Source organism: Mytilus californianus, unplaced genomic scaffold, assembly GCF_021869535.1.
Source record: "Mytilus californianus isolate M0D057914Y unplaced genomic scaffold, xbMytCali1.0.p SCAF_3, whole genome shotgun sequence".
In the NCBI taxonomy this organism is placed as follows: Eukaryota; Metazoa; Mollusca; class Bivalvia; order Mytilida; family Mytilidae; genus Mytilus; species Mytilus californianus.
This window is the reverse complement of record NW_026262679.1, coordinates 99,443,895-99,469,621: the sequence shown is the minus strand read 5'-3', so window position 1 is coordinate 99,469,621 and position 25,727 is coordinate 99,443,895. Positions and strand designations below refer to the sequence as shown.

Genomic DNA, 25,727 nt, shown 5'->3' with positions numbered 1-25,727 from the left:
TTTATTGTTCGTATGATTTGGTTCAAAATATAGCTTGTTGTACTGTTCCCGATGTAATCGTGTCGAATATAGACACTGACAGGTAACTATCATATTTTGACCGTAAACCAGTTTTTACAATGGGTATAAGCTTAGTTCAGCATTAGGATGACGTCTGGCCATTAAAGGTAATGTCGTACTGAGCAAAGATTTTCCGGTTTGGTTTATTTTTTTTTTGCTGTGAATTGAGCATGCCCAAACAGAGAACATGCATGTCCTCTCATTATTCAAAATATTATGTTCGCAAATTAAAAAAAAACCAAAGATGCCACTGATAGTAAAAAACTTGTTTAGCTTTAAAAAGTCCAAAATTAGTCCTGAAGATACTACAGGGACTGATATATTTTGAACGAAAATGTTTCTACTTTTACGGATGTAGAACAGGATGAAGCCGTGGTTGTGGCGGATAAAGGCACTAAAGCAGTCACCTCAAACCCAAGTACTAACACTAAACAAATTGTTTTTTACCCAAACACCTGAGCATAATTCACTTGAAATGAACTCTGTTCCTGTACAAAGTGAAACTGACCGTCAATCCCACTTGTAGTGCAACCCTAATCAGTGACATTGGTCGACTCTACATTTGTAGCTCAAAACTAAGCACTGAAAACATTATACCATGCCATATAAGTGTCTGTGAGAGAAATCTTAGGGTTGTATGACTGAGTTGATATGTTCAAAATAGAACATGAAAGAAAATTGGAATTTTAAATTAATAAATAACATGTACATCCTTAAAATGTTGAACACAATGATTTATTTCTTCCCAATTCATACGTTATACGACACATTTTTCCCAACTGCCTAGGGGCCCAGGCCCCATTTGAAAAAGGGTAGGAAAATCAGTGCATTGAGTTGCTGTTTGCAGACTTTAACTCCACATCTCTTTTTATTCAAATTCTTAAACTAAAACCTAAAATTTTCCTTGAAATATGATATCTTTGCCACTACCCACACACCAACCAAAATTCCAGTACTAGAAAGTCGGGTATTTGTGTCCTTTACAAGAAAGACTATAGATTAAGGTTGGAGATATGTTTAGTCCACTTAAGAGTTATTCTAGTTTATTTTAATTTTAATGTCATTGTATTGATTATGCTTATTTCTTTTTATAGCATTAACATTTCCTTTCAACATGTTTTCGTTTAGAAAACCAAATGACAGAAAAACTTAATGGAATTGAGTACATGGAAAGTTGTATTGAATTTAATGTGTCTTGATGAAGAATTGCATCTTGAATTGTTTCAAACATGATTTTTCTTATTTTCATGATAACAATACCATTTCTCCTTGTACATTTTAGCCATTGAAGCAGTAATGAGTAAAAGCCTTCGAGTTGATGGACAGACACTGAATGCAAAACGATATGTCCCACCACCTCCACCAAAACCAGTTCCAAAGTATGATAATAAAGTGTTCATTACAAATATCAGTCCTACAACTACTAAAGATGGACTGGAGAATTTCCTGGAAGCTAAATCTAAAGGTATTCCAGAAGAGATTATATTTGGAGAGGCAGAAGGCACAGCATTAGTTACATTTGAACATCCACCAGGTAAAAATGAATGAAAGCAATATTGTTGCATGGTAGCTTGTCCAATAATTTTACTTTTAAAAATAGCTTCAATAAAAATTAATTAAGAAATAATTCATGGGGGCTTGAATATATCGTGATTTTACCACAGGTTGGCTCTTTATGACAAATATTTTACCCTGAGCGATAGCGAGGGGTAAAATATCGGCATAAAGGGACAACCCGTGGTAAAATCACGATATATTCAAGCCCCCATGAATTATTTCGATTCTAATAGGACAAATACGGCAATTCTATTGGATCGAAGCACTCTAGGTGAAGGCATTATTTGCCGTTCCCATAAATAAACGCACTATTAAATTGACGTAAAAGAACGGAGCAAACTGAATAAATGGCATGCTTAAACTATTTACAATGACATATTTAGATAGGTTTGAATGAATCTAAATGATAATTGTATTTATATATCTTATATGGAAACAAAAAATGGCTTATATAACACATTTTAGCATCGTTTGTTTACGTTTCCTTGTTGTGATGATTTTCGGTTTCACAAGTGTGTATTTTCCTGTAAAATGCTTATATTCTTACGTCATCGTTCTATGACATCAGGTAGCTCATTCATAAAAAAGCATATGACGCGGGAGTACGATCAGAACAGCCCAAACAATATATTCATATTTTACCACGGGTGTGTACTCAAAGCGTCATGTTAGAATCTGATATATATTTTCAACCGCAGATTTGTTTTTTTTTTACTTTTAGGTTTTTTGTTTGTTTGGATAAATGATCATTACAAATACTTATGCTAATACATAGCTGAACAAATATTGATTTGATACAATAAATACAGATTATAACATGGCATTTTTCATATCAGACCCCTTATCAGCCCTAGGTCATGATATCAGCCAGAGAGCCGACAGGCTTGAGGGATGATTTTGACCATGGGCTGATAAAGGGTCTGATATGAAAAATGACATGTTATGTTCTTATTATCATATACTTCAGCAGAAGACATACAGACAAGAACTTTTTTTAAAACTTTGAAAAATGCATTTATCGTATTATTTTTTTTTTGCATTTTTTAAAAATATTTTTTCCTGTTTCCTATTTGTTTTTTTTATCATACTTAGTTATGTTTTTCACTAAAAATGTACCATTGAGGTGTATTTTCCGGAATTTGCAGAATGACGTCAAAATGCCACAGGATAACGTTACAGAAAGGCATGCGATAATAACAGGAAGCAGTTGATATAAACCGGAAGCAGTTGATAACGAAAGTCATATCACACGGCTAAGACAATTCTTCAAATTTAATGAATAAATATATGAACAAATAAGTTTTATCAAGGGGTACAATTATACCATATTTTCTATAAGTATATGATAAATATATATAAAGTTTCTTGATTATAAACTAATTAGCAGTAAAAACAAACTTTTGATGGTATATTGTTTGATTAAAGACCACAGACAATGGCAAATGTTCCCTTCTCCTCATCCCCATCCCCATAAACTGATAAAAATTATGATACATGTCTAATGACAATAATTGAATTGTTAGATGTTATTGAAGAAATAATTCAAGCCCACATGAATTATTTCTATTCTTAAAGGACAAAGAAGGCAGTTCTTTTGGATCGAAGCGCTCTAGCTAAAGGCAAATATTTGCTGTTCCTGTAATTAAACACACTTTTAATATTAATGTAAAAACAAAGAAAACTAAATTACTGACATGCTTAAATGATTTACCATAACATACTTAGATAGGATTGGACTAAGTTAAATGATTATCTTTATTTAAGAAAATTGGCTTTCAACAAATTCTTATCATCGTTTGTTTATGTTTCCATGTTTTGACGACTTTAAGTTTCACATTCGTACATTTTCCCATATAATGCCTATATTCTTTTGTCATCTTTCAATGACGTCTTTTAAACCGATTGACCTCGGATAACTCATTCATAAAAAGCATACAAAGTGGGAGTAAGATTGGAACCGCCCTAATAAATCATTATGTTGCCAATCAGCTGACATACAATATATTCCTATTTACCTCCGGCGTGTACTCAAAGCGTTTGAAGAATGCATATAAGAATGCTGTTGTTGTCCCCTGCGAAAGCGTTGCAGGGGGACATAGAAATACAGGGCTTCCGTCTGTCCATCCGTCCATCTGTCCGGTCTTGTTAGCGCTCTCATGTGTCCAGTTCTTGCCAGATTTTTATGAAACTTATATCATAGGTTTATATCAGCAATGTCTTGGACGAGTTCGAAAATCAGTGCTGATCAATTATTTTTAAAAGAGTTATGCCCCTTGGAAACATTAATTATATGGAAAATTGCATCGTTAGCGCTCTCATGTGTACAATTCTTGCCAGAATTTTATGAAACTTATATCATAGGTTTATATCATCAATGTCTCAGACAAATTTGAAAATTGGTGCCGATCAATTATTTTTAAAAGAGTTATGTCCCTTGGAAATATTAATTATATGGGAAATTGCATTGTAATAGTGCTCTCATGTGTACAATTTTTGCCAGAATTTTTTTGAAACTTATATCATAGGTTTATATCAGCAATGTCTTTGACACTTTTGAAAATAAGTACTGATCAAATATTTTTAACGAGTTATGCCCCTTGGAAAAATTAATTATACCGGAAATCGCATTGCATTTGCTCTGAAGCCTTCATTTCTCTGAGATATTTATAAATTGTTTTAAAGAACCAAAAAAAAGTGTTTTTTTTAGTTATTGCCCTTGGATAGATAAAGTATGTGCAACGCGGGGGACATTGGAACTCTGTTCTTTTATTGTGATTGCATTAATGGTATATGCTTGATTGGTTCTGTTAAATTTATTTATTGACTCTGTACAATACAGAGCTTGACAAATTGTATGGACATCTGTCTGTTGTTGAAGTCTGTATACTTTATATTGCCCTCTAGATGTTTTTTTATCATTTTTATACGCCTGTTTACGTATTATAGTATGCCGTTGTCCGTCCGTACACCGTCAACACTTCGGACTTTGGTGAATTGTTTATATCTATTGATGTAAGCTCCCTTTTGATTTTTATAAATTTTACATTTAACGTTTCTGAGTAATGGGATTTTTTTCATGGAAAAAGGGGATTTTCCAGTTTTCAGACTGTAACTCAAAAATGCTTTGAGCGCAATTTTCATGAAACTTTGTTAAATTGTTTATATTTATTGATATAAGTTCCCTTTTGATTTAAATTTTTTTCTGATTTTACGTTTTGGAGTACAGGTATGGGACTTTATCCATAAAAAGGGGGGATTTTACAGTTTTAGGACAATCAATAAAACTGATTTGAGCAGTTTTCCTGAAATTTTCAGAGTAATGAAGCTTTATAAGTTGAAAAAGCATCAAAAATTGTCCTTTTTTCACACTTTGGATGGTCATAGAATTTTATTCGTTCAAAAATTAAGGCCACAAACTTAGTTAAACTTGAGGTAGCCTTAATAGTTGCAAATTATTCATGTTTTGTGTCAAAGGGTACCACTGTGTGTGCAAGTCTTTTTTTTTGGGGGGTCTATTTGAGCAGTGCTCACACATAAATTCATTTAAAGCATAAAGACGAGCTGAAAGGGTGAAGGGCATATCATGAGCTCATGGCGCAGGTTTTTTTGTTTTGTTTGGTTGCTACCTCTTTAACACATACCGGTACCCAATTTCTATAATTCATAATTATACCAGTAGAAACTTGTAGTAAATAATCCAATTGGTGTTGACAGTTCCTTTTTATCTTATTAACAGCTTATCTAAATTTAGACCTTGGCATTTTGTATAAGCACCTGTCTGTTATTGAAAACTATATGTTGACTTCTAGGTGTCATGTTTTTTAGGTCATGAGGTTGCTGTCTCATTGACATATTCCTAACATCTTCTTTTATTCACATTGTTGTTTTTATCTTTCATGATTCATTAATGACCTCTATTAAGATATTGACCTTTCCCTGCTATATTTATACTGTTTGTAAAATTATATTGTACATATTGATCACTAGTTAATTTATACTGTTTTTAAAATAATGTCATAGACATAGAAAAGTTACAAACAGTTGTTGACTTTGCACTGGTGTATTTATACTGATTGTAAAACTATATTATAGATATGGAGAAATTACAGACAGCCTGTATGAAGAGACCATTGGATGGCAGCCATCTTAGCATACACCCAGTTCCAATTACAGACTGTATTGTTGTCACTGATTACAAAGACAAAACATCATCAGACACAATGGAATACTACTTTGACAATAAAAGGAGATCAGGGGTGGAAGGTGTAAGGGAAGTGAAGTTTGTTCAGGATGAAGGGAAATGTCTGGTGTACTTCACTGATCCTGATAGTAAGTTTGTTTTATCTGCCTTAAATAAACCCTTTGGTTAGGTTCAATGTCATAAGATGATGCAGTAACCTTTGGTGTAGATAATTTCAACACTGAAGGTATTAATCATGTACAAGGTCATTTAAACGTGTTTAAGTACTCAGGGACAATAAATTGTCAGTGAGTGATAGTGTGCAAATTAAATGCAAAGATGTATTAGAATATTACTTAAATGTTTTTACTTTCTTAGGACAATAAGAAAATTACTGTAAATTCAGAAATTATTGCGTGCATTTTATATTGCGATTATTGCAGAATGGACAAAAATGCGAGATTAATTATTGCGATTTGTAGAAAAGCTGCATACAAATATATCTGTCAGGTATCAGAATGCAAGTTCTTATTATTGTGATTCTTAACCAGTCACATTATTCCCAATGACAAAAACCTCGCAATAATTTCTGAATTTACAGTAATATTTTGAAAATAATTTTTTTAATATATACTTCCTTTAAATGCTTAAATTTTAAATAATATTATATCTAATGTGCATCATAAGCCTTATGCTGTCTTTTTAAATTGAACCAGCTTAACCCTTATGGATAGTCAAACACCCCCTAGAACTAGCCATATGGAACGTATTGTAAAGCTAATAACATTATGTTACCTAGATAAACAAAACATAAATTCAAAGTTTTAAATTATCAGGTGTGAAAACGATGCTTATTATATCATAGTTTTATGATTTATTTTATATCAAACATAAGAAAAATTTATTGATTTTGTTTTAGGTGCACTCCAGGTTTGTAACAGAAAACACACAGTTGAAGGTCATCTTCTTAAAGTACAGGTGTACTATGAATGTCTAGGTCAGGCTGCTCTAGATGATGATGGACCAAAATTCAAATCCCTTAAACCAATTGTGATACAAAACCTAAATCCAAAGAAAATTGAATTCCTTCTCAATTCTGACACAAATAAAATGGCTTTTGAGAAACAACTTTCACGACACTACGCAGATGTTGAATGGCCAGATATCAAAGAGATAAAGGATACAATTAAGGTCAACTGTACTTTAACAGAGGAAGTCAAGGACTGCAGAAAATTGGCCAAAACCTGGTCTAAAGCAGTAACAACAGAAGCTGAGAAATTTTTCAGCATGTTAACTGTGAATGAAATCCAAACCTTGCAGGAAGCTTGGGAGGGTGTGTTGAAACATCTAAGAGAAATCAGTATTTCTAATCCTGAAAGTGTAGCCATCAAAGTTGCCAAAGAAGACTGTAAGATAGTTATCGTAGGCCATAAGATTCCTGTTGATGAGGTTGCAGAAAAAGTTGACAGTATCATTCAAGATGTTGCTACTGAGCATGATAGGAAAAAACTTCAAGTTACTGAAGAAGTTAGTCTTAAACACTTTCAGCTTCTTGTATTACTGTATTTACATTTTTTGGATAAAATGAAAAAGGAATTTGAAGGACTTTGTGTCCAGGTAAATATGAAAAAGCATATAATGATCTTCACAGGAATGACAAGTCATGTTAATGCAGCTAAGGTTAAGATGTTTGAACAGATACAGGAAATAACTGGTGCAACTGCTGGGAAATTTTCTGCTGGATATATAGAATTTTTGAAAATACCAGAGGTTAAGACATATGTTGGTCAGCAAATTAAGCAGAAGGGAGTTTTAGGGGTTTGGAGTGTTGAAGAGGGAAATGTTATTACAATGTATTCCTTGTCAGATGAAGGTGCTGTGACTGCTTGTGATGTGCTAAAGAAATCAATCATTGAAGCTCCAATAAATCTTGATGACAAACAGTGTGCTTTGATAGGTACTGACACATTGAATGAAGAAATCAAGACTGTGCAAATGGAATACCAGAAAGCTTTGGTTAAAATTGTTGTGGCTGATACAAAAACCATTGTTATTTATCAGACTTCAGCAGAAGATGAAGGAATCGTGAAAGAAAAAGTCAATGACATCTTTTACCGCCATGCTATATCTGAGGAAAAATTACAGCTGCCAAGTTCAGAGTTGAGATTGTTACAAGAACAGTACCAAACAGAAATAAGTACTCTTAAAGAACAGTTTGCAAAAGATCATGTGACATTGAACATTGATAATATCCGTGTTTTTATTCAAGGAAATTCAAATGGAGTTAAAGACGCAAAGAAGAAGATTGATGTTATACTCCAATCTATATATAGAAAGAAATACACCATAAAAAAAGCTGGCATTGTGCGACATATGACAAGTGAACAAGGACAAGCCAAAATTAGTCAAGTGGAAAAAAGGAACAAAGTTGTTGTACAACTACAGACAGGCATTGACAGTGATGATGAGGAAGACAGACCTATGTCTCAGCCAATCTCACCAAGAAGAACATACACAGAGACAGCTATGTGTACCATACCTTCAGGACAGACAATTATCACTGTTGTGGGTGATATTACAGAACTTGATGTTGATGTTATTGTTAATGCTGCCAATAAGGAGCTTAAACATGTAGGAGGACTGGCTAAAGTTATTGTTGACAAAGGTAACAATTTAACATCAGTAGGAGGTCGGAACTGTAGGTAAATTACTTCCTTTGGCAGATATTAATTATTAAATATAAGTCCAATTTTGGTGTTTGTGATGGTTTTTTCTCAGATTCTCCTACAGTCAATTTTAGTTAAAATAGTTTAATTGTAGATTGTTTCTGTACAAAAAGTCTCAGATGTGTGCATACTTGAAGGATTCTGATTTGAGTGAATTATTTATCTTATTAATAACAAAATGATAGTTCAATAAGGATAACTTTGGTTAAAATTTTGCCTACACAATGCTTTGATCATCAAGTTCAGCCTGATTTTTGACAAAAGTATTAAGGAAAAAAGTCTAGGTCATTTTAAATTTATTTTCAGGTGGCAAAAGCATACAGAAAGAATGTGATGATTATGTTGGTTCCAAAAACAAATCCAGAAGAATGTATGAAGGAGAAATTTTCTGTAGTTCTCCTGGTAACCTCAACTGCAAAATGATTGCTCATGCAGTTGGACCTGTCTGGCAGAATGGTCGCCAATCAGAAGATGAATATTTAAGTGAATGTATACAGGCATCTTTAGAGAAAACAGAAGATAAGAAATATAGAAGTATAGCAATTCCAGCTTTATGTACTGGTGTGTTTGGCTATCCACCAAATAAAGCTACCAAAGTAATTGTAGAGGCAATCCGCGATTACATGAGAGAGAATGGAGCTGCAACACCAGTACGACATATCTACTTATGTGATGTTAAAGAAGATGTTGTCGACCATTTTGTATCTGCTCTGGAGAGATATTTTGATAAAACTAACATTAAAAAGCAGAGGGGGAGATCTGGCTTTGTTAGTAGTCCTCCAGTTAGATCCAGACATGGTATGGTATTATGTTACAACTTGTTTCACCTTTTTAAGTAGCCTGATAATAAATTGGAAACACTCTGATCTTGTGATAAAACTACATGCATTAAGGTGATTACTACAGTTCATTAATGTTATTTCTTTTAGACAAGTGACGTTTTGTATGCAGCTGCAAAAGTTTTTGCTTCAGATATGACAGATGTAGACAAAAATGATGAAAGGTCCACTAAAATTATAATAATTGGATAAAAGTTATGCAAACACAATTAGGACTGGACCTCATCAGTTAGAGACAAATGAGAAAGTTTATTACACACATCTCAAATGAATTGTTTGGTTCCACAAGTACTTCAGTATTATATTTTAACTTATCATTGTTCTTTATGAAGTAAATTTATTTTTAACAATATATCTGCAGGTGAATTGGAATACATACATGTCATACCAACAATAAAAGGTATGATACTGAAGCAGGAAAACATGATGTAACTTCCAACATCATATGACTTGTTACCTTGGATGAGTCAAAAGTTATGTCAGGTCCCTTCATCTTAGACTTATTGAGGCTAGACTAGTATTGTATGGTCTACTCAATTAAATCTCTAGTAATTCATTATATTTGTTATTTAGCTTCTAATGATTATGGTCCAAGTCCATCACCCAGGAGACCATCTAGTCCAGGCAGCCATATAACAGTCACACTTGTTAAAGGCCAGATTGCTTCACAGGAGGTAATGTTGTTATTAGTTCCCTACCGACGAAGTGGAAGGGGACTTTAGGTTTGCACTCCGTCCGTCTGTCTGTCTGTCTGTCTGTCTGTCCATCTGTCAGTCCCGTATATCAGTTTTCCACTATTTTCTTCGTGCTTGAAGATATTGATTTGATATTTGATGTATTCTTTAATCATGACAAGTTACAAATCAAGTTTGAATTTTGTTCCAGTCTGACGATTTTGTGTAGAGATATGGTCCTTGAATTAGAAAATTCACTCAAATAATCGGTTTTCCGCACTTTTTTTGGTCATACTTGAAGATATTGATTTGATGATTGGTATATAGTTTTATCATGACAAGTAACAGATCAAGTTCAAATTTTGTTCCGGTCTAGTGATTTTGTGCAGAGTTATGGTCCTTGAACTTAGAAAATTCACTCAAATAATCAATTTTCCACATTTTTTGTTTGTCATGCTTGAAGATATTGACTTGATATTTGTTATTTAGTTTACACCATGATAAGTTATAGATTAAGTTAGCATTTTGTTCCAGTTCAAGGAATTTTTAACCGGTAGTGGACTATGTATTGCCAGGCAATACTCACAGAATGCTTGTTTTTTTTTTATTCGTGCTAGCTATATGAATGTTCAAGAAAATTTATATTGCAATGATTTCTTTAGGTAAACATCACAACAAATGTAGAGATCACAACTAACTGTCATGTTAATATATAGCTCCTAATATGACCTACCTGCCTATGTGAAACATAGTTAATTAAAGGAGACATATGGGTAAATCTTAATTACACTAACAAGGTAAATCCACTTGCACAGATTTAGTCAAAAATTTAAATATTTTGATTTAGATTTTACTCTTAGATTAAGATACAAAAAATACTGGTACATAACTGAGAAAATAAGAACTTTATCTTTTTTCACTGATTGCATTTTTCAAAAACGTATTTGAATTGATATACAAAACCAGCAACACATCAAAAATGGCAGCCCCCCTTAGATGCCTAGTTTGATTCTCAGTCTAACAATGTCTATCTTTTTCAAGTTATTGCAAAAAAAGTTCAAAAGTTCATGTGAAATTTCAATACTCTTTACCATTCCTATGACATGAATTTGGGACATAAGCATTTTTTTCTGCTGAAATTTGGAATCAAACCTCAAGCTATTTTCTATCTGAATACATACAGATCAGACCAAGGGCTTAAATGAAAACTAAAACTCCGCTTCTCCTAAAATATCAGTTATGTGTACTGAAATGGACCTTTTTGGAAATAGAGAACAATTATTATACCTATGTTTTTCAAAAATACAAAGTCCTGTATGTTTAAAGAAAAATAAAATGAAAATGTGGAAATCAGGAGTTTTGAAAATGTTGTAGTATGACTAAAAGAAACAAAGAAACCAATCGTTAACTAATGTTATACCAATCAGTTGTGTATTTGACTTTGAAAATAAATATAATCAATGTTTCTTCCCCCTCAAAGTTTCTAAAAATGAAAAAAAAAATTAACATAGTTTAATTGTAAGCATGTTTTCGTGAGATCAAATAGTGGAAACAAAATGCATTTTCTATTATCTTTTAATACAGTTTTTGCAATAAAATCTTCTTTATCTCAAGAATTAGAATAAAAATCAAGTAACCACCTCCTGGTATGTTCTTCTGAAAATGTTTTAAATAAAATGCAAAATGTCTTTTTCTTTTTATACAACTTTTTGTGTCGTATAATGCTATGATGTTGTCGTCTTCGTACGAAGACACATTTGGTTTCCAGACAATTACTCTAGTTTAAGTGAATGGATCTCTATGAATTTTTACCAGAAGGTTCAATACCACAAAAGGAAGGTTGGGATTGATTTGGGGGGTGATGGTACCAACAGTTTAGGAATTAGGGGCCAAAAACAAGCATTTTTGTAGTTTCCAGACAATTATTTGTGTGTAAGTGTATGGATCTCTCTGAAATTGTACTACAAGGTTCCATACCATAAAGAGAAGGCTGGGATTGAGTTTGGGGTATTAACTCCAAAAAAGGGGGGGGGGGGGGGGGGTGGGGGGTTCAAAAAGTTGGGATTTTTTTTTCCCAATTTTTTGGGGGGTTCATTTTTTTTCTTCAAAATTTTTGAAATTTCAAATTTTTGAAATCTTCAATTGCACAGTATTGCACAATAGTAAGAAATCTTCAATTGCACAGTATTGCGAAATAGCACAGTATTGTTTAATAGCACAGTATTGGGCAAAAGCAAGAAATCTTCAATTGCACAGTATTGTGCAATTGCACAGTATTGTGCAATAGCACAGTATTGCACAATAGCACAGTATTGCGCAATAGCAAGAAATCTTCAATTGCACAGTATTGCGCAGTAGCAGGAAATCTTCTATTGCACAGTAGCACAGTATTGCGCAATAGCAAGAAATCTTCCACTGCACAGTATTGGGCGATAGCAAGAAATCTTCAATTGCACAGTATTGCGCAACAGCAAAAAATCTTCAATTGCACAGTATTGCGCAATAGCAAAAAATCTTTAATTGCACAGTATTGTGCAACAACACAGTATTGCGCAATAGCAAGAAATCTTCAATTGCACAGTATTGCACAATAGCAAGAAATCTTCAATTGCACAGTATTGCGCAATAGCAAGAAATCTTCAATTGATAAAAATACAAATGTTTTAACCAATTTCGATTGGATTAATTAAATCTTAAATTTTTGGGGGTTCTAACCTTGTATAATTTTTTCGGATATTGGGTCCCATTTTTAAATTGGTCTACATTGAGGTCAAAAGGGTCCAAAATTAGATTTTGTTTGATTTCATCAAAAACTGAATTATTGCGGCTGTATGATTTGCTGAATCTTATTATGCATTTAGATTTTTATTTTGGGCCCTGTTTTCAAATTAGTTCATATTAAGGTTTGAAGGGTCCAAAATTAAACTTTGTTTGATTTCAGCTAAAATTAAATTATTGGTGTTTTTTTATATGCTGAATCTAACCACTGTCCATGTTGTTAGATTTTGGATATCAGACCATTCTAGGTAAATTAAAAGTCCCATTTCAAATTTTTAAGATCTTTGACCACATTTTTTTTGTGTCAGAAACCTATATTATGTCAAAAATTTGATCACAATCCAAATTCAGACAGTATCAAGCTTGAATATTATGTCCAAACTTGCCCCAACTGTTCAGGGTTCGACCTCTGCGGTCGTATCAGGCTGCGCTCAGCAAGCATTTTATTCTTTCTTAGTATTATTTCTGTATGTAATTCATGAGGAAATGAAACTGTAGTTAGTAACGTCCAAAAATAGGGTTTCAAAGAATAGTTTTCTGTAGACAAGAGGACACACATCAGCCTGATAAATGAGGGAATCTGGTTCAAATCCCAGAAGTAGGATCTTCCACCTTAAAATATTTATTCCCAAATTAAATGACTTGACTCTACTAAACATTGTACCTTGTCAATTTTTTTTTGCTCATCTATTCCTAATGTTGTCTATAGTGTTTTGCTTATCCATTACAAATTGATTTTGTTACAAATGTAGAGTGATTTTGCCTGAGCAATTGAGTCATTTATTGTTCACCAGAAAGCTTGAAAATGTCAATTTTGACCAAAAGCACTGTTTGACCAGATGGGTTATTAAAATGCATATTTAGAAGGAATACACACCACTGTTTTTTTCATACTTTTTGACACTTTTTCTATAAAACATCTTCAAATTATGATTTCTTTATTAAAATTTTAAAATTTTCTATTACTTTTTTTGCCTGTCACATGTTATTTCTCGACTGATCACATGACCAACTATGCAAATTTATCATGCAAACATACTGTAAATGTAGAATGAGAAAATCTTGTTTATAAAAAGGTTAACTTGATAAGCACAATTGCACATACAGTATTAACACAGGCACTTGTCTCAGAAAAAAAATTTCCTATAAACCTTAATATAACACAAGGTACTTAACTCGCATTTTTGAGAAATGTCACCCGGTTGCGAAATTCCGTTATATTTCGATTTCTCGGTTGTTAACCCCACTTAAACTTGTTATGCCGTAAATCTAAATTGAGTTATCTTCACAATGGTGTATAACACGCCTACCTTTGTTGTCGGAATCATTCCTAGCAGGCCTACCCAAGTATGTCAACCTTAACTATTTCGTCTACCAACACTCCATTGGAAATATAAGATTCACAGTAAAAGGTATCTTTCCGCTCTTTTTATATATCTCGGTTTCCGATTGGTCAAATTTTATGGGAAGGTCTATTGCTAAAAATAAATGTTTCTCAGAGTTATCTGATCTTATCTCATTTCATAGGTAAAGTCCAGAGAGAGTCTGAATGACATCGATGGAATGGGAAAATTTGAGTCTAAAAATAAAAACTCGTAACTCATTCGACATACCTCAGATAACACTTGTTAGATTTTTTTTCACGGAATCTTTTACAGATTTACTATGTGGATGATAAGTTCTATTCAGACAAAAACTAACAGTTTTTTTTTTTAATACTTTTTATAATTAATCATTTACTGCGAGTCTTATAGTTACAATTGGGTGTTGGAAGACGAAATAATTACGGTTGACATACTTGGGTATGCCTGCTACGAATGATTCCGACAACAAAGGTAGGCATTTTATACACCATTATGTAGATAAATCAATTTAGATTTACGGCATAACAAGTTTAAGTGGTGTTGACAACCGAGAAATCGAAATATAAGGGAATTTTGCGACCGGGTGACATTTTTCAAAAATGCGAGTTAAGTACCTTGTGTTGTATTAAGGTAGCTATAAAGGAAATTTTTTTCCTGAGACAAGTGCCTGTGAGTATTAAGAAATTTACAGTTGATTAAAAAGTTTTTGGCAAAATAAACGACAAAATTGTGCCATTAATATTAATTGATAGATTTTCATCCCCGTCCGTCCCTCTGAAATCGTTCTGCTCCAATTTTTTTCTTTTTAAAAGTTTACAATTATCGGATTTTGCTCAATTCTGTTACCTGTTACTCAGCCGCCAATTTCGTTTCATTCAAAACTTCCTGTTCAAAATTTCAGTATTGGTATTTCTTCCAGTAATTTAACCAAAATAATTAAGTCGACATATTCTGCTACTCTATGATGCAAACATTCTCTTCAAAGAATAGAGATTGATTACGGGAAGGGCATGAAAAATTTTGGTTATGAGTTATAGACAGTGTCCAAGAACGCAAATCGCAGTATGTCACAAATTTCAGTGATTAGAAAAACATGGATTTTGCTATTTATATATACAATGACTTTGTGTCAGGAAATTTGGACTGTCATATTCAAAGCACAAGAATCGTGGAACACATTGGTACAAAAAACATGACTGGAATAAAGAAATTGACACAAGCACAAATTTGTGCGATTTATGACCGAATGAGTACAAAAAGTCGGCTAACGTACACAACGCATTATAACAAGCCCTTAGATTTACCCCAAGGCTGTCATTTTTATACGACTGCAAAAAATTTTTTGGGATCATATAATGGTATGATGTCGTCGTCTGCGTCGTCGTCCGAAGACACATTGGTTTCCGGACAATAACTTTAGTTTAAGTTAATGGATCTCTATGAAATTTTTTAAGAAGGTTCAATACCACAAAAGGAAAGTTGGGATTGATTTTGGGAATGATTGTCCCAACCGTTTAGGAATTAGGGGCCCAAAACAAATTTTTCTAGTTTCAGGTTAATAACTTGTGTATAAGTATTTCGATTGCTCTGAAATTGTACAACAATGTTTAATACCACAAGTAGAAGGTTGGGATTCATATTAGGGGTTATGGGGCAAACAGTTTAGGAATTCAGGGCCTAAAAGGGGCCAAAAACAACAATTTTTGTAGTTTCCGGACAATAACTTGTGTGTAAGTGTATGGATCTCTCTGATATTGTACCATAAGGTTCCATATCACAAAGGGAAGGCTGGGATTGAGTTTGGGGGTAATTGCCTCAAACATGTAGGAATTAGGGGCCACAAAAGGGCCAAAAACATGCATTATTCTAGTTTCCAAACAATAACTTGTGTTAGATGTGTATGGATCTCTCTGAAATTGTACTACAAGGTTCCATACTACAAAGGAAAGAATTGGATCGTGTCTTGGGGTAATTGCTCCAAGGGGGGATTCCAAAAGTCGCACGGGGGGGGGGGGGTGTTTCCAATTTTTTAAGGAATTCATATTTTTTTCAAAAATTTTCAAATTTCAAATTTTGTAAAAGTTTCAAGAAGTAATCTTCAATTGCACAGTATTGCACAATAGATTTGTAAGATCTTTTACCACATTTATTTTGTGTCAGAAACCTATATTATGTCAAAAATTTGATCACAATCAAAATTCAGACAGTATCAAGCTTGAATATTATATCCAGATTTGCCCCAACTGTTCAGGGTTGGACCTCTGCGGTCATTATCAGGCTGCGCTCAGCAAAGCATTTTATTTTTGTTGACAAACAGCAAACACCCACTGTCCCCAGCCCCTCAATAGAGTCATTAAACAAATTCTTCTTTTTAGTTAAGTTCATGTTTTACATTGTAGTTATATTTGCACCTTGCATAAGAATCTTAAAAGCATCAAACTTAGTATTTTCAACACAGTTTGAGTTTTCATTTCACTCTGTAATCATAATACTTTTGTTGCATACCAATGCATAAGCTTCATTTTATGGGCACTACAAAGCATAGCATAGAAAGCAAAAAAAAATGATGTACTGGGTAGTCTAAAAGAGAGCATTTCTCCACATTTCTGGTATCAAATGAAAATAGGTTTCTAAAGTGGCAATTACATATAGAACAGTGGTTGCCAATCATTTAAGAAATATTAATTAAGAATTTAAAAGTTATGTAGAATTCCTTATATATACATGGTATAAGCTTATTATTACCCTTGCATACGAAGAACACATTACAAAAGGGTTTCGAAGGAAAAAAAATTAAAAAATTAAATCCTCCCACCGACCTCATTTTTTTCAAAAATCTGGATGAAAATCTACTAAATTTTAGTTGGCCTAATAGTAAAGAGATATCTTTCTTCCTTTATAAAACATTTGCATTTACCATTAGGTTGATGTGATTATTAACACAACATCGACAAGTCTACAGTTGAATCAAGGAGCTGTGTCCCAGTCCCTACTGAAAATGGGTGGTACAGGAATACAGGCAGAGTGCAGCCAGAAATATTCCAATGGTATACAGCCTGGAGAGGTGGCTGAAACTTCAGGGGGGAAGTTAGAGTGTAAAATGATTTGTCATGGTGCCCTGCCTGGCTTTAATGGTACATCAGCTATGAAGGTAAATACACAATGTAATTGTACACTGTACAGATTAAATGATACCTTGAACTAAATGTATCAGCGGTTTTTTTTATATCCCAATGACTGCTACAGAAGCTTGCTTAAATGAATTTTATCAATACAAGCTTTTGATTGCTTAACAGCAATGGAAATATGCTTTAAATGAAAGCTTGTTTTATTAATACTATTTCTGAAATTTACATGCAGTCGACTCTCGTTATCACGAAGTCAGCCGGACCAGAGAAATATTTCGAGATACCCGTAGTTCGACTCAAACGAAAACCGGAAGTTTGACAGACCAAGGGACACAACTCTTGCTTACCTTGGTAAAGCTAAAATAAATCCGGATGAATATGGGAAGGGGATCGATATTCTGGTCTCATATCGATGGATTTGTATGTTATGGTCTTTCATTATTATAATAACATTGTTTTCACTTATTTAATTATTTCTTAGAACAGTTACAATTTTATCCTGTGGCTTTTATCCGAGAGAGTAATTTCCAATCGATCCTAGCGTTATTTAAGTCATTTAAATTTGACAAAATTGTTTATTCTCAGATACAAGAGATTTTAGAAATTTTGATTTATTTTTATTTTCTTTTATCTCAATCCTTCTTTTAAAGAAAAAATACAAAAAGATAAAAGATGCTGATTGAGTAGTTTTTATGTGATCACCAACAGAAGTCTTAATCCCCACTTTATACACATCTGGGATCCAAGCTCATCAGTGTAAATCACGATTGATTTAATTAATTTTTTTTGTAAACATTTTAAATAATTTTTCATAAACTTTAACAATGTATCACTAGTTATTTATCATGGTGATAAAAGATAATCTTAGGTAAACACTCGTGGAAATAGAATGTCATAAATCAATACCTTGGTCAGTGACTGGAAATTTAATTACACGTGTATTGTCAGATTAACTCTTCAATCCATTTAAATCCCGGATGTCATGTTTTGACATATGTGTATTCTGTTAACCTTGGGACCGTAAATTTAGTTCGACTCAACCGAAATTTCGACTCATTCAATTTCGACTCATCAGGAGTCAAAATACATATATTTATATGGAACAAAGTTCGGGACCACGAGAAAACTTCGACTCATCCGAAATTTCGAGTCAACCGAGTTCGAGACAACGATAGTTAACTGTATTTTAATGTGTTTTGTCTGATTCAGTCACTTAGGAAATTGAATTAGCATTAACACATCTCAATTCCCTGGAGATTATTTGGCCCTGCACCTTCAATCATGGTACAATGCAAAATTTACATGTTAGAGTTTTACCATCTAATGTCAACATTTGCATTTTACTACATGTATCAAAATTACATACAGGCGAGACATATCTCTGTCAACAGTTTATCAAAGAAGAAGCTTGCTGTTGAGATTCATATTTGTTTTGACATTGTGTATAACTTTTAATAGCTGCCAACAGATATGTCTAGAAACTAGTGCCTGAGTTTGTTCCATGTTATTACCAAAGTTATACTCATTTCTGTTTTTTTCCAATCCCTAGATTATGGAAACCTTTATGAAGAATTGTCTACAGATTGCCAATGACAATGGATTTGTTTCTGTTGCCTTCCCTGCCCTGGGAACAGGAAATCTGGGATATCCTAAAAATCAAGTGGCTAAGAATATGTTTTCCTGTGTCGACAGATTCTCCAGTAGTCATCCTCGATCATCTGTTTGTGATGTTAGATTTGTTGTATACGAAAAGGATTACCCTACTATCAAGGTCAGTATTCAGTATTGATTGATTCTTCTTTTAAAAGCAATGTGCACTTGCATGGAGTGGTTTACACTTGTATATGCTTTAGGTTGAGGAGAAATCTTTAAATTTGGAATGAAGAAAATATATTAAGATATCAGAAGAAAAAAACATTGATTTCATAATACAAATATGTTTGTTTGTTTGTTTTATTGTTGGTAGGAATAAATCTTTGATGACTAACTTACAAATTTTATCCATTTCTCAGTATTTATTTTGTTTTTAAAGGCATTTGAGGAAGAACAAAGAAAAAGACAGAGTGGAGAATATGTCAGTAGACAGACACGAAATCTTGGTCCTGATGGAACAACAGATCAAGGTAGTGCTAGATTAAACAGATTGTAAAGTTCAGTTTAAAAAGAGTGTGATGGTGTTCATTGTTTTTTTCTGATTTATACCTAAACAATGTGACTTGCTTCTTATCATTCAACAATTTGAAAAATTTAACTTAAATGTAAATTTCATTTCTATTTCTCCGTGCGTCCCAAAATTGGTTTCCGTTCTCTAACTTGAGTTTGCCTAAACCAAATGTTATGAAACTTATACACAATGCTTATTACCACAAAATACAGATCAAGTTTGAATTTTGGTGGCGTCACTTTAACTGTTCTAGAGTTATGCCCTTTTATTAATGGAAAAATTCCAAAATTTTTAGTTTCCGTTCTCTAACTAAAGTTTGCTTCAACCAAATATTATGAAACTTATACACAATGCTTATTACCACATAATACAGATCAAGTTTGAATTTTGGTAGTGTCACTCTAGCCGTTCTAGAGTTATGCCCCTTTATAAATGAAAAAATTACAAAATTTTTAGTTTCCGTTCTCTAACTTAAGTTTGCCTAAACCAAATGTTATGAAACTTATACACAATGCTCATTACCACAAAACACAGATCAAGTTAAATTTTGGTGGGGTCACTTTAACCATTCTCGAGTTATGCCCCTTTATAAATGGAAAAAAAAATGCAAAATTTTTAGTTTCCGTTCTCTAACTTAAGTTGCCTCAACCAAATGTTATGAAACTTATACAAAATGCTCATTACCACAAAACACAGATCAAGTTGAATTTTGGTGGCATCACTTTAACCATTATCGAGTTATGCCCCTTTATAAATCGAAAAATTGCAAAATTTTTAGTTTCCATTCTGTTACTTAAGTTTGCCCCAACCAAACATTATGAAACCTATACACAATACTTATTACCACAAAACTCAGATCTAGTACAAATTTGGGTAGCGTCACTTTTATTGTTTTTGAGTTATGTCCCTTTATAATGTTGTATGCAAGTGGGGGCATCATCTGTGTCCATGGGGACACATTTTCCATTTATTTTTATTGTGACACCATTAATTATGCTGGTATTTACATAACAGATCACTAAATGTGAGTACGGTACACTATTCGGAAAAAAATTAAGAAATAATTCTTTCATGCTTTGCTCATTTTAACATGGGTAGGCATTTTATTGGTCAATACCTTTATACCTTGTGTTAGTGAGGTGTAAAATGTTGACAAATATAATGCCTACCTATGTTAGAATAAACATATACATTTTTATACGACCGCCAAAAAATTTTGTGGTCGTATATTGGTATGATGTTGGCGTCGTCGTCGTTGTCGTCCGGCGTCGTCGTCCGAAGACATACTGGTTTTCGCACTCTAACTTTAGTTTAAGTGAATGGATCTTTTTGAAATTTGACCATAAGGTTAAATACCACAAAAGGAAGGTTGGGATTGATTTTGGGGGTTATGGTACCAACAGTTAAGGAATTAGGGGCCAAAAAGGGGCCAAAAATAAGCATTTTCTAGTTTCCAGACAATAACTGTGGAACGGTGTATGGATCTCTCTGAAATTATACTACAAGTTTCCATACCACAAAGGGATGGTTAGGATTTGCTTTGGGGGGTTATGGCTCAAACCATTTAGGAATTAGGGGCAAAAAAGGGGGAAAAACAAGGTTGTCCTGGTTAATGGACAAATGATTTTGTACAAAACATAATTTAAAGCAGTGTAAGGGAGATAAATCAAATACATCATTGAGATTATCTCCCTTACACTGCTTTTAAATTATGTATAAAGTAATGGTTAATGAACAATAAAGATAATTTAAAACAGTGTAAGGGAGGTAATCAAAATACAACGTTTTGGTTACTTCCCTTACACTGCTTTTAAATTATGTTTAAAGAAATGCATATCTATAAAGGAAGACCAGTAAAAATATCTGCAAATGTTGCATCTTTTTTTTTTACAAAAAAATCCATATGAAAGATTTGACAGTATATTTTTAATTCTATTATAAAATAGATTAAGTTAGCACTATGGTAAATTTAAATGGGTAATTATGGTTGCCAACTCCATTGGAAATTTGAATTGAGATTATGACCATATCTTGAGGGAAAGAATTTTTTGGGGGAAAAAAGGGGGGGGGATAAAAAGAAATTGTGGGGGGTCAATTTTTTCTCATTTCAGATTTCAGAAATTAAAAAGAATTATTCTTCAAATATTATTTTTTTTTTCAAATTTCAAATATTGAAAAATTTCAAGAAGTAATCTTTAATTGCACAGTATGGCGCATTAGATTTGTAAAATCTTTGATCACATTTATTTATTTGTTATGCCGAATCTAACAGTGTATTTAAACTTTTTATTTTGGGTCCAGTTTTCAAATTGGTCTACATTAAGGTCCAAAGGGTCCAAAATTAAACTTTGTTTGATTTTAGCAAAAATTGAATATATGAGGTTCTTTGATATGCTGAATCTAAACATGTATTTAGATTTTTGATTTTTTGGCCCAGTTTTCAAGTTGGTCCAAATTGGGGTCCAAAATTAAACTTTGTTTGATTTCAACAAAAATTGAATATGTGGGGTTCTTTGATATGCTGAATCTAACCATGTATTTGGATTTTTTATTTGTGGACCCCGTTATCAAATTGTTTCATATTGAGGTCAAAAGGGTCCAAAATTAAACTTTGTTTGATTTCATCTAAAATTGAAGTATTGGGGTTCTTTGATATTCCAAATCTAACTGTGTATTTAGATTTTTAATTTTTGGTCCTGTTTTTTTAAATTTGTCTACATTAAGGTCCAAAGGGTCCAAAATTAAACTTAGTTTGATTTTAACAAAAATTGAATTCTTGGGGTTCTTTGATATGCTGAATCTAAACATGTGTTTAGATTTTTGATTATGGGCCCAGTTTTCAAGTTGGTCCAAATTGGGGTCCAAAATTAAACTTTGTTTGATTTCAACAAAAATTGAATATATGAGGTTCTTTGATATGCTGAATCTAACCATGTATTTAGATTTTTGATTCTGGGCCCAGTTTTCAAGTTGGTCCAAATTGGGGTCCAAAATTAAACTTTGTTTGATTTCAACAAAAATTGAATATATGAGGTTCTTTGATATGCTGAATCTAACCATGTATTTAGATTTTTTATTTGTGGGCCCCGCTATCAAATTGGTTCATATTGAGGTCAAAAGGGTCCAAAATTAAACTTTGTTTGATTTCATCAAAAATTGAATTATTGGGGTTCTTTGATATGCCAAATCTAACCGTGTTTTTAGATTTTTAATTTGGGTCCTGTTTTTTAAATTGGTCTTCATTGAGGTCCAAAGGGTCCAAAATTAAACTTAGTTTGATTTTAACAAAAATTGAATTCTTGGGGTTCTTTGATATGCTTAATCTAAACATGTGTTTAGATTTTTGATTATGGGCCCAGTTTTCAAGTTGGTCCAAGTTGGGGTCCAAATTAAACTTTGTTTTGATTTCAACAAAAATTGAATATATGGGGGTTCTTTGATATGCTGAATATAACCATGAATTTAGATTTTTTATTTGTGGGCCCCGCTATCAAATTGGTTCATATTGAGGTCAAAAGGGTCCAAAATTAAACTTTGTTTGATTTCATCAAAAATTGAATTGTTGGGGTTCTTTGATATTCCAAATTTAACCGTGTATTTAGATTTTTAATTTCAAGTCCCGTTTTTTAAATTGGTCTACATTAAGGTCCAAAGGGTCCAAAATTAAACTTAGTTTGATTTTAGCAAAAATTGAATTCTTGGGGTTCTTTGATATGCTGAATCTAAACATGTGTTTAGATTTTTGATTATGGGCCCAGTTTTCAAGTTTGTCCAAGTTGGGGTCCAAAATTAAACTGTGTTTGATTTTAACAAAAATTGAATATATGGGGTTCTTTGATATGCTGAATCTAACCATGTATTTTGATTTTGGACATTGGACCATAATAGGTAAATTAAAAAAATTCAAGTTCTTAGACCACATTCTTTCTGTGTCAGAAACCTATGCTGTGTCAAATATTTAATAACAATCCAAATTCAGAGCTGTATCAAGCTTGAATGTTGTGTCCATACTTGCCCCAACTGTTCAGGGTTCGACCTCTGCGGTCGTATCAAGCTGCGCCCCAGCGAAGCATTTTATTGTAGCATGGCATGATAGAACAATTTTAATTCTAATAGGAAAATTTTGAACTTTTGTACTTCGAGGTGGACCTATAAAACAGGTTCGCAAGGCAACCATTTTGATTTGATGAAGTCAAAACAGTATAGAAAACCAACCGTTTCATCATGATTAAAATATGAACAGATACATGTAAGCTTAATTTAAGAATGATTTTATTCAATTTCCTAGCGTGCAACACTAACACAAATGTCCATTTTAATCTCCATTATAGTTCAAAATACAACTGTCAATAAACATTTATTTTATTTGTCCTGTATCAGATTAAAGTTTTTGGTCAAGGTAGTTTGCTATGAAGTTGTAGTCTCATCAATTTTAAACTTAGTAAACATGTTCATTATGATGTGAACTTTTTGAAATAAATGCTAAATGACAGGTTTGACCCCCATTTCATATTTCACTGAACATGGAAATGTGGTATTTTGAAACCAATACATTCCCAGGTTATGGTAGTTGAAGGTGTGGTAAGATCAGCTTAGTTCACTTGTTCATTATGACGTGAACTTTTTGAATTTGATGCCAAATAACAGCTTTGACCCAGATTTCATGGTACACTGAACAACGAAAATGATAATGCCAGTGGGATATTGTGTCCTGTGGACACCTTTTTCTTGTTATTTATATTTTGTAGATATTTTATTTCCATTCATTTATATACAGATATGGCTTTTTTGACAGAAATTTGTTAGCTTTGAAAAGTTTTTTGGATAAATTGTTCTATTATTTTACAAAAGTTATCCTTACTACAGAAAAAGGAATGATATAGATTCTTAGAGTTGTTTGTCAATTAGTTTTCAATAAGAGCAAGACTTTATAGAAATATAAACACAATTTATTTATTTGTGAACCCTATACATTATAAGCTGTTTGTTAACAGTTCATTGATATCTATTTATAGATCAAGGAGCATCAGGTGGGTGGCAGCAGAGAGCCTTAGCTGACAATAGACAGGCTAGTGTTGACATTGGAGATTTGACCTTGAAAGTTTACCAAGGGGACTTAACTGAGGCCACTGTTGATGTTATTGTTAATGGTACTAACAGAGAACTAGACTTGACGAGAGGTGAATCTTTTGTCTTGATGAATAATTAATTTTTTGTTGTTTTCTTATTTTCTAACTTCTCAACAAAGTTGATGATGCTAGTAAGAGTAAATATTGATATTCATAAGTTTGTGTTCTTTTGATTTTACAATTCTGATTTGTTGTGATGTTCAATTAGTTATAAAATTATTTTAAGCCAAATTTGTGAAATTATTGAATTCTGAACTGTACTTCAAATAAATAGTTAATTTAATCATAGCACCAACTTCTTTTCCTCTGTATACGTTAGTCAAAGATAGCTCTGAAATTTGACAGGCTTTATTGGGAATGGCTTGGAACGTGTGATATAAGAGAACAATTCATTATAGAAAACATAGAAATTGCTGACTCAGACTTGTGGTGACGAGTTTCTGTTTCAAAATAGATCCATTTCCCAGTAGGAAAAATGATCCTACATCCCCAGCAAATCCTTAAAAAGGTTGTCAAGATATCAAAGCAATCTGAGACTATGTATATGTATGTATCAAGAGAAACCAGGAAATTACTAAGAATAAGATAAAATTTTAGTGCTTGCATAAAATTGTAAATGATATGTATGTTTCATTCTTAAAAGACCATTTTGATATTTTACAGGTGGTGTGTCTCAAGCTATTCTCAAAAAAGGAGGAAGAGAACTATCACAGCTATTGTCAGTACCTGCAGCTAGTAAGTTATTGGTCTTTGATATCTGACCTTTTGTTTATTTGTGTGGTGAAAACTTAACACTGGTTACAATTCAGTTGACTCTTACAGAATTTACTGCTGATTCCAATGAAAAACTATACTTTCTAGTCGTTGTATGCCCAGGTATGTTCAGGATTGCATATCAAGTCTGTTTCACTGAGCCTGGACCAATATTACTGCTTCATTTTCTGAATGTCTTATATATTGTCCGATCACCTAATTATTTTTTTGACAGACGCCAAAGTAATAAACAAAATCAAAGTTTATTGATTAATTTGCTTGGGATCTTGGGATCTTGCATCAAAAATATAAAACTTGACCAACACTTGTAAGTACAGGTAATAACATTTGTAATGATATATAACATGGCTGTAT

At 32.8% G+C, this 25,727-nt stretch overlaps 1 protein-coding gene across 1 annotated transcript in view; it reads left to right on the top strand.

Moving 5' to 3' along the window:
* LOC127735519 (protein mono-ADP-ribosyltransferase PARP14-like) overlaps positions 1-25,727 on the top strand; it is a 54,390-nt gene that overhangs the window by 14,752 nt on the left and 13,911 nt on the right. The window contains exons 6-15 of the mRNA XM_052245701.1: positions 1,343-1,594; positions 5,710-5,946; positions 6,717-8,462; positions 8,830-9,321; positions 9,936-10,036; positions 17,102-17,329; positions 18,856-19,077; positions 19,339-19,429; positions 24,486-24,650; positions 25,263-25,334. Of these exons, the coding sequence (XP_052101661.1) occupies positions 1,343-1,594; positions 5,710-5,946; positions 6,717-8,462; positions 8,830-9,321; positions 9,936-10,036; positions 17,102-17,329; positions 18,856-19,077; positions 19,339-19,429; positions 24,486-24,650; positions 25,263-25,334 (3,606 nt within the window). The remainder of the gene's footprint in view (positions 1-1,342; positions 1,595-5,709; positions 5,947-6,716; positions 8,463-8,829; positions 9,322-9,935; positions 10,037-17,101; positions 17,330-18,855; positions 19,078-19,338; positions 19,430-24,485; positions 24,651-25,262; positions 25,335-25,727) is intronic.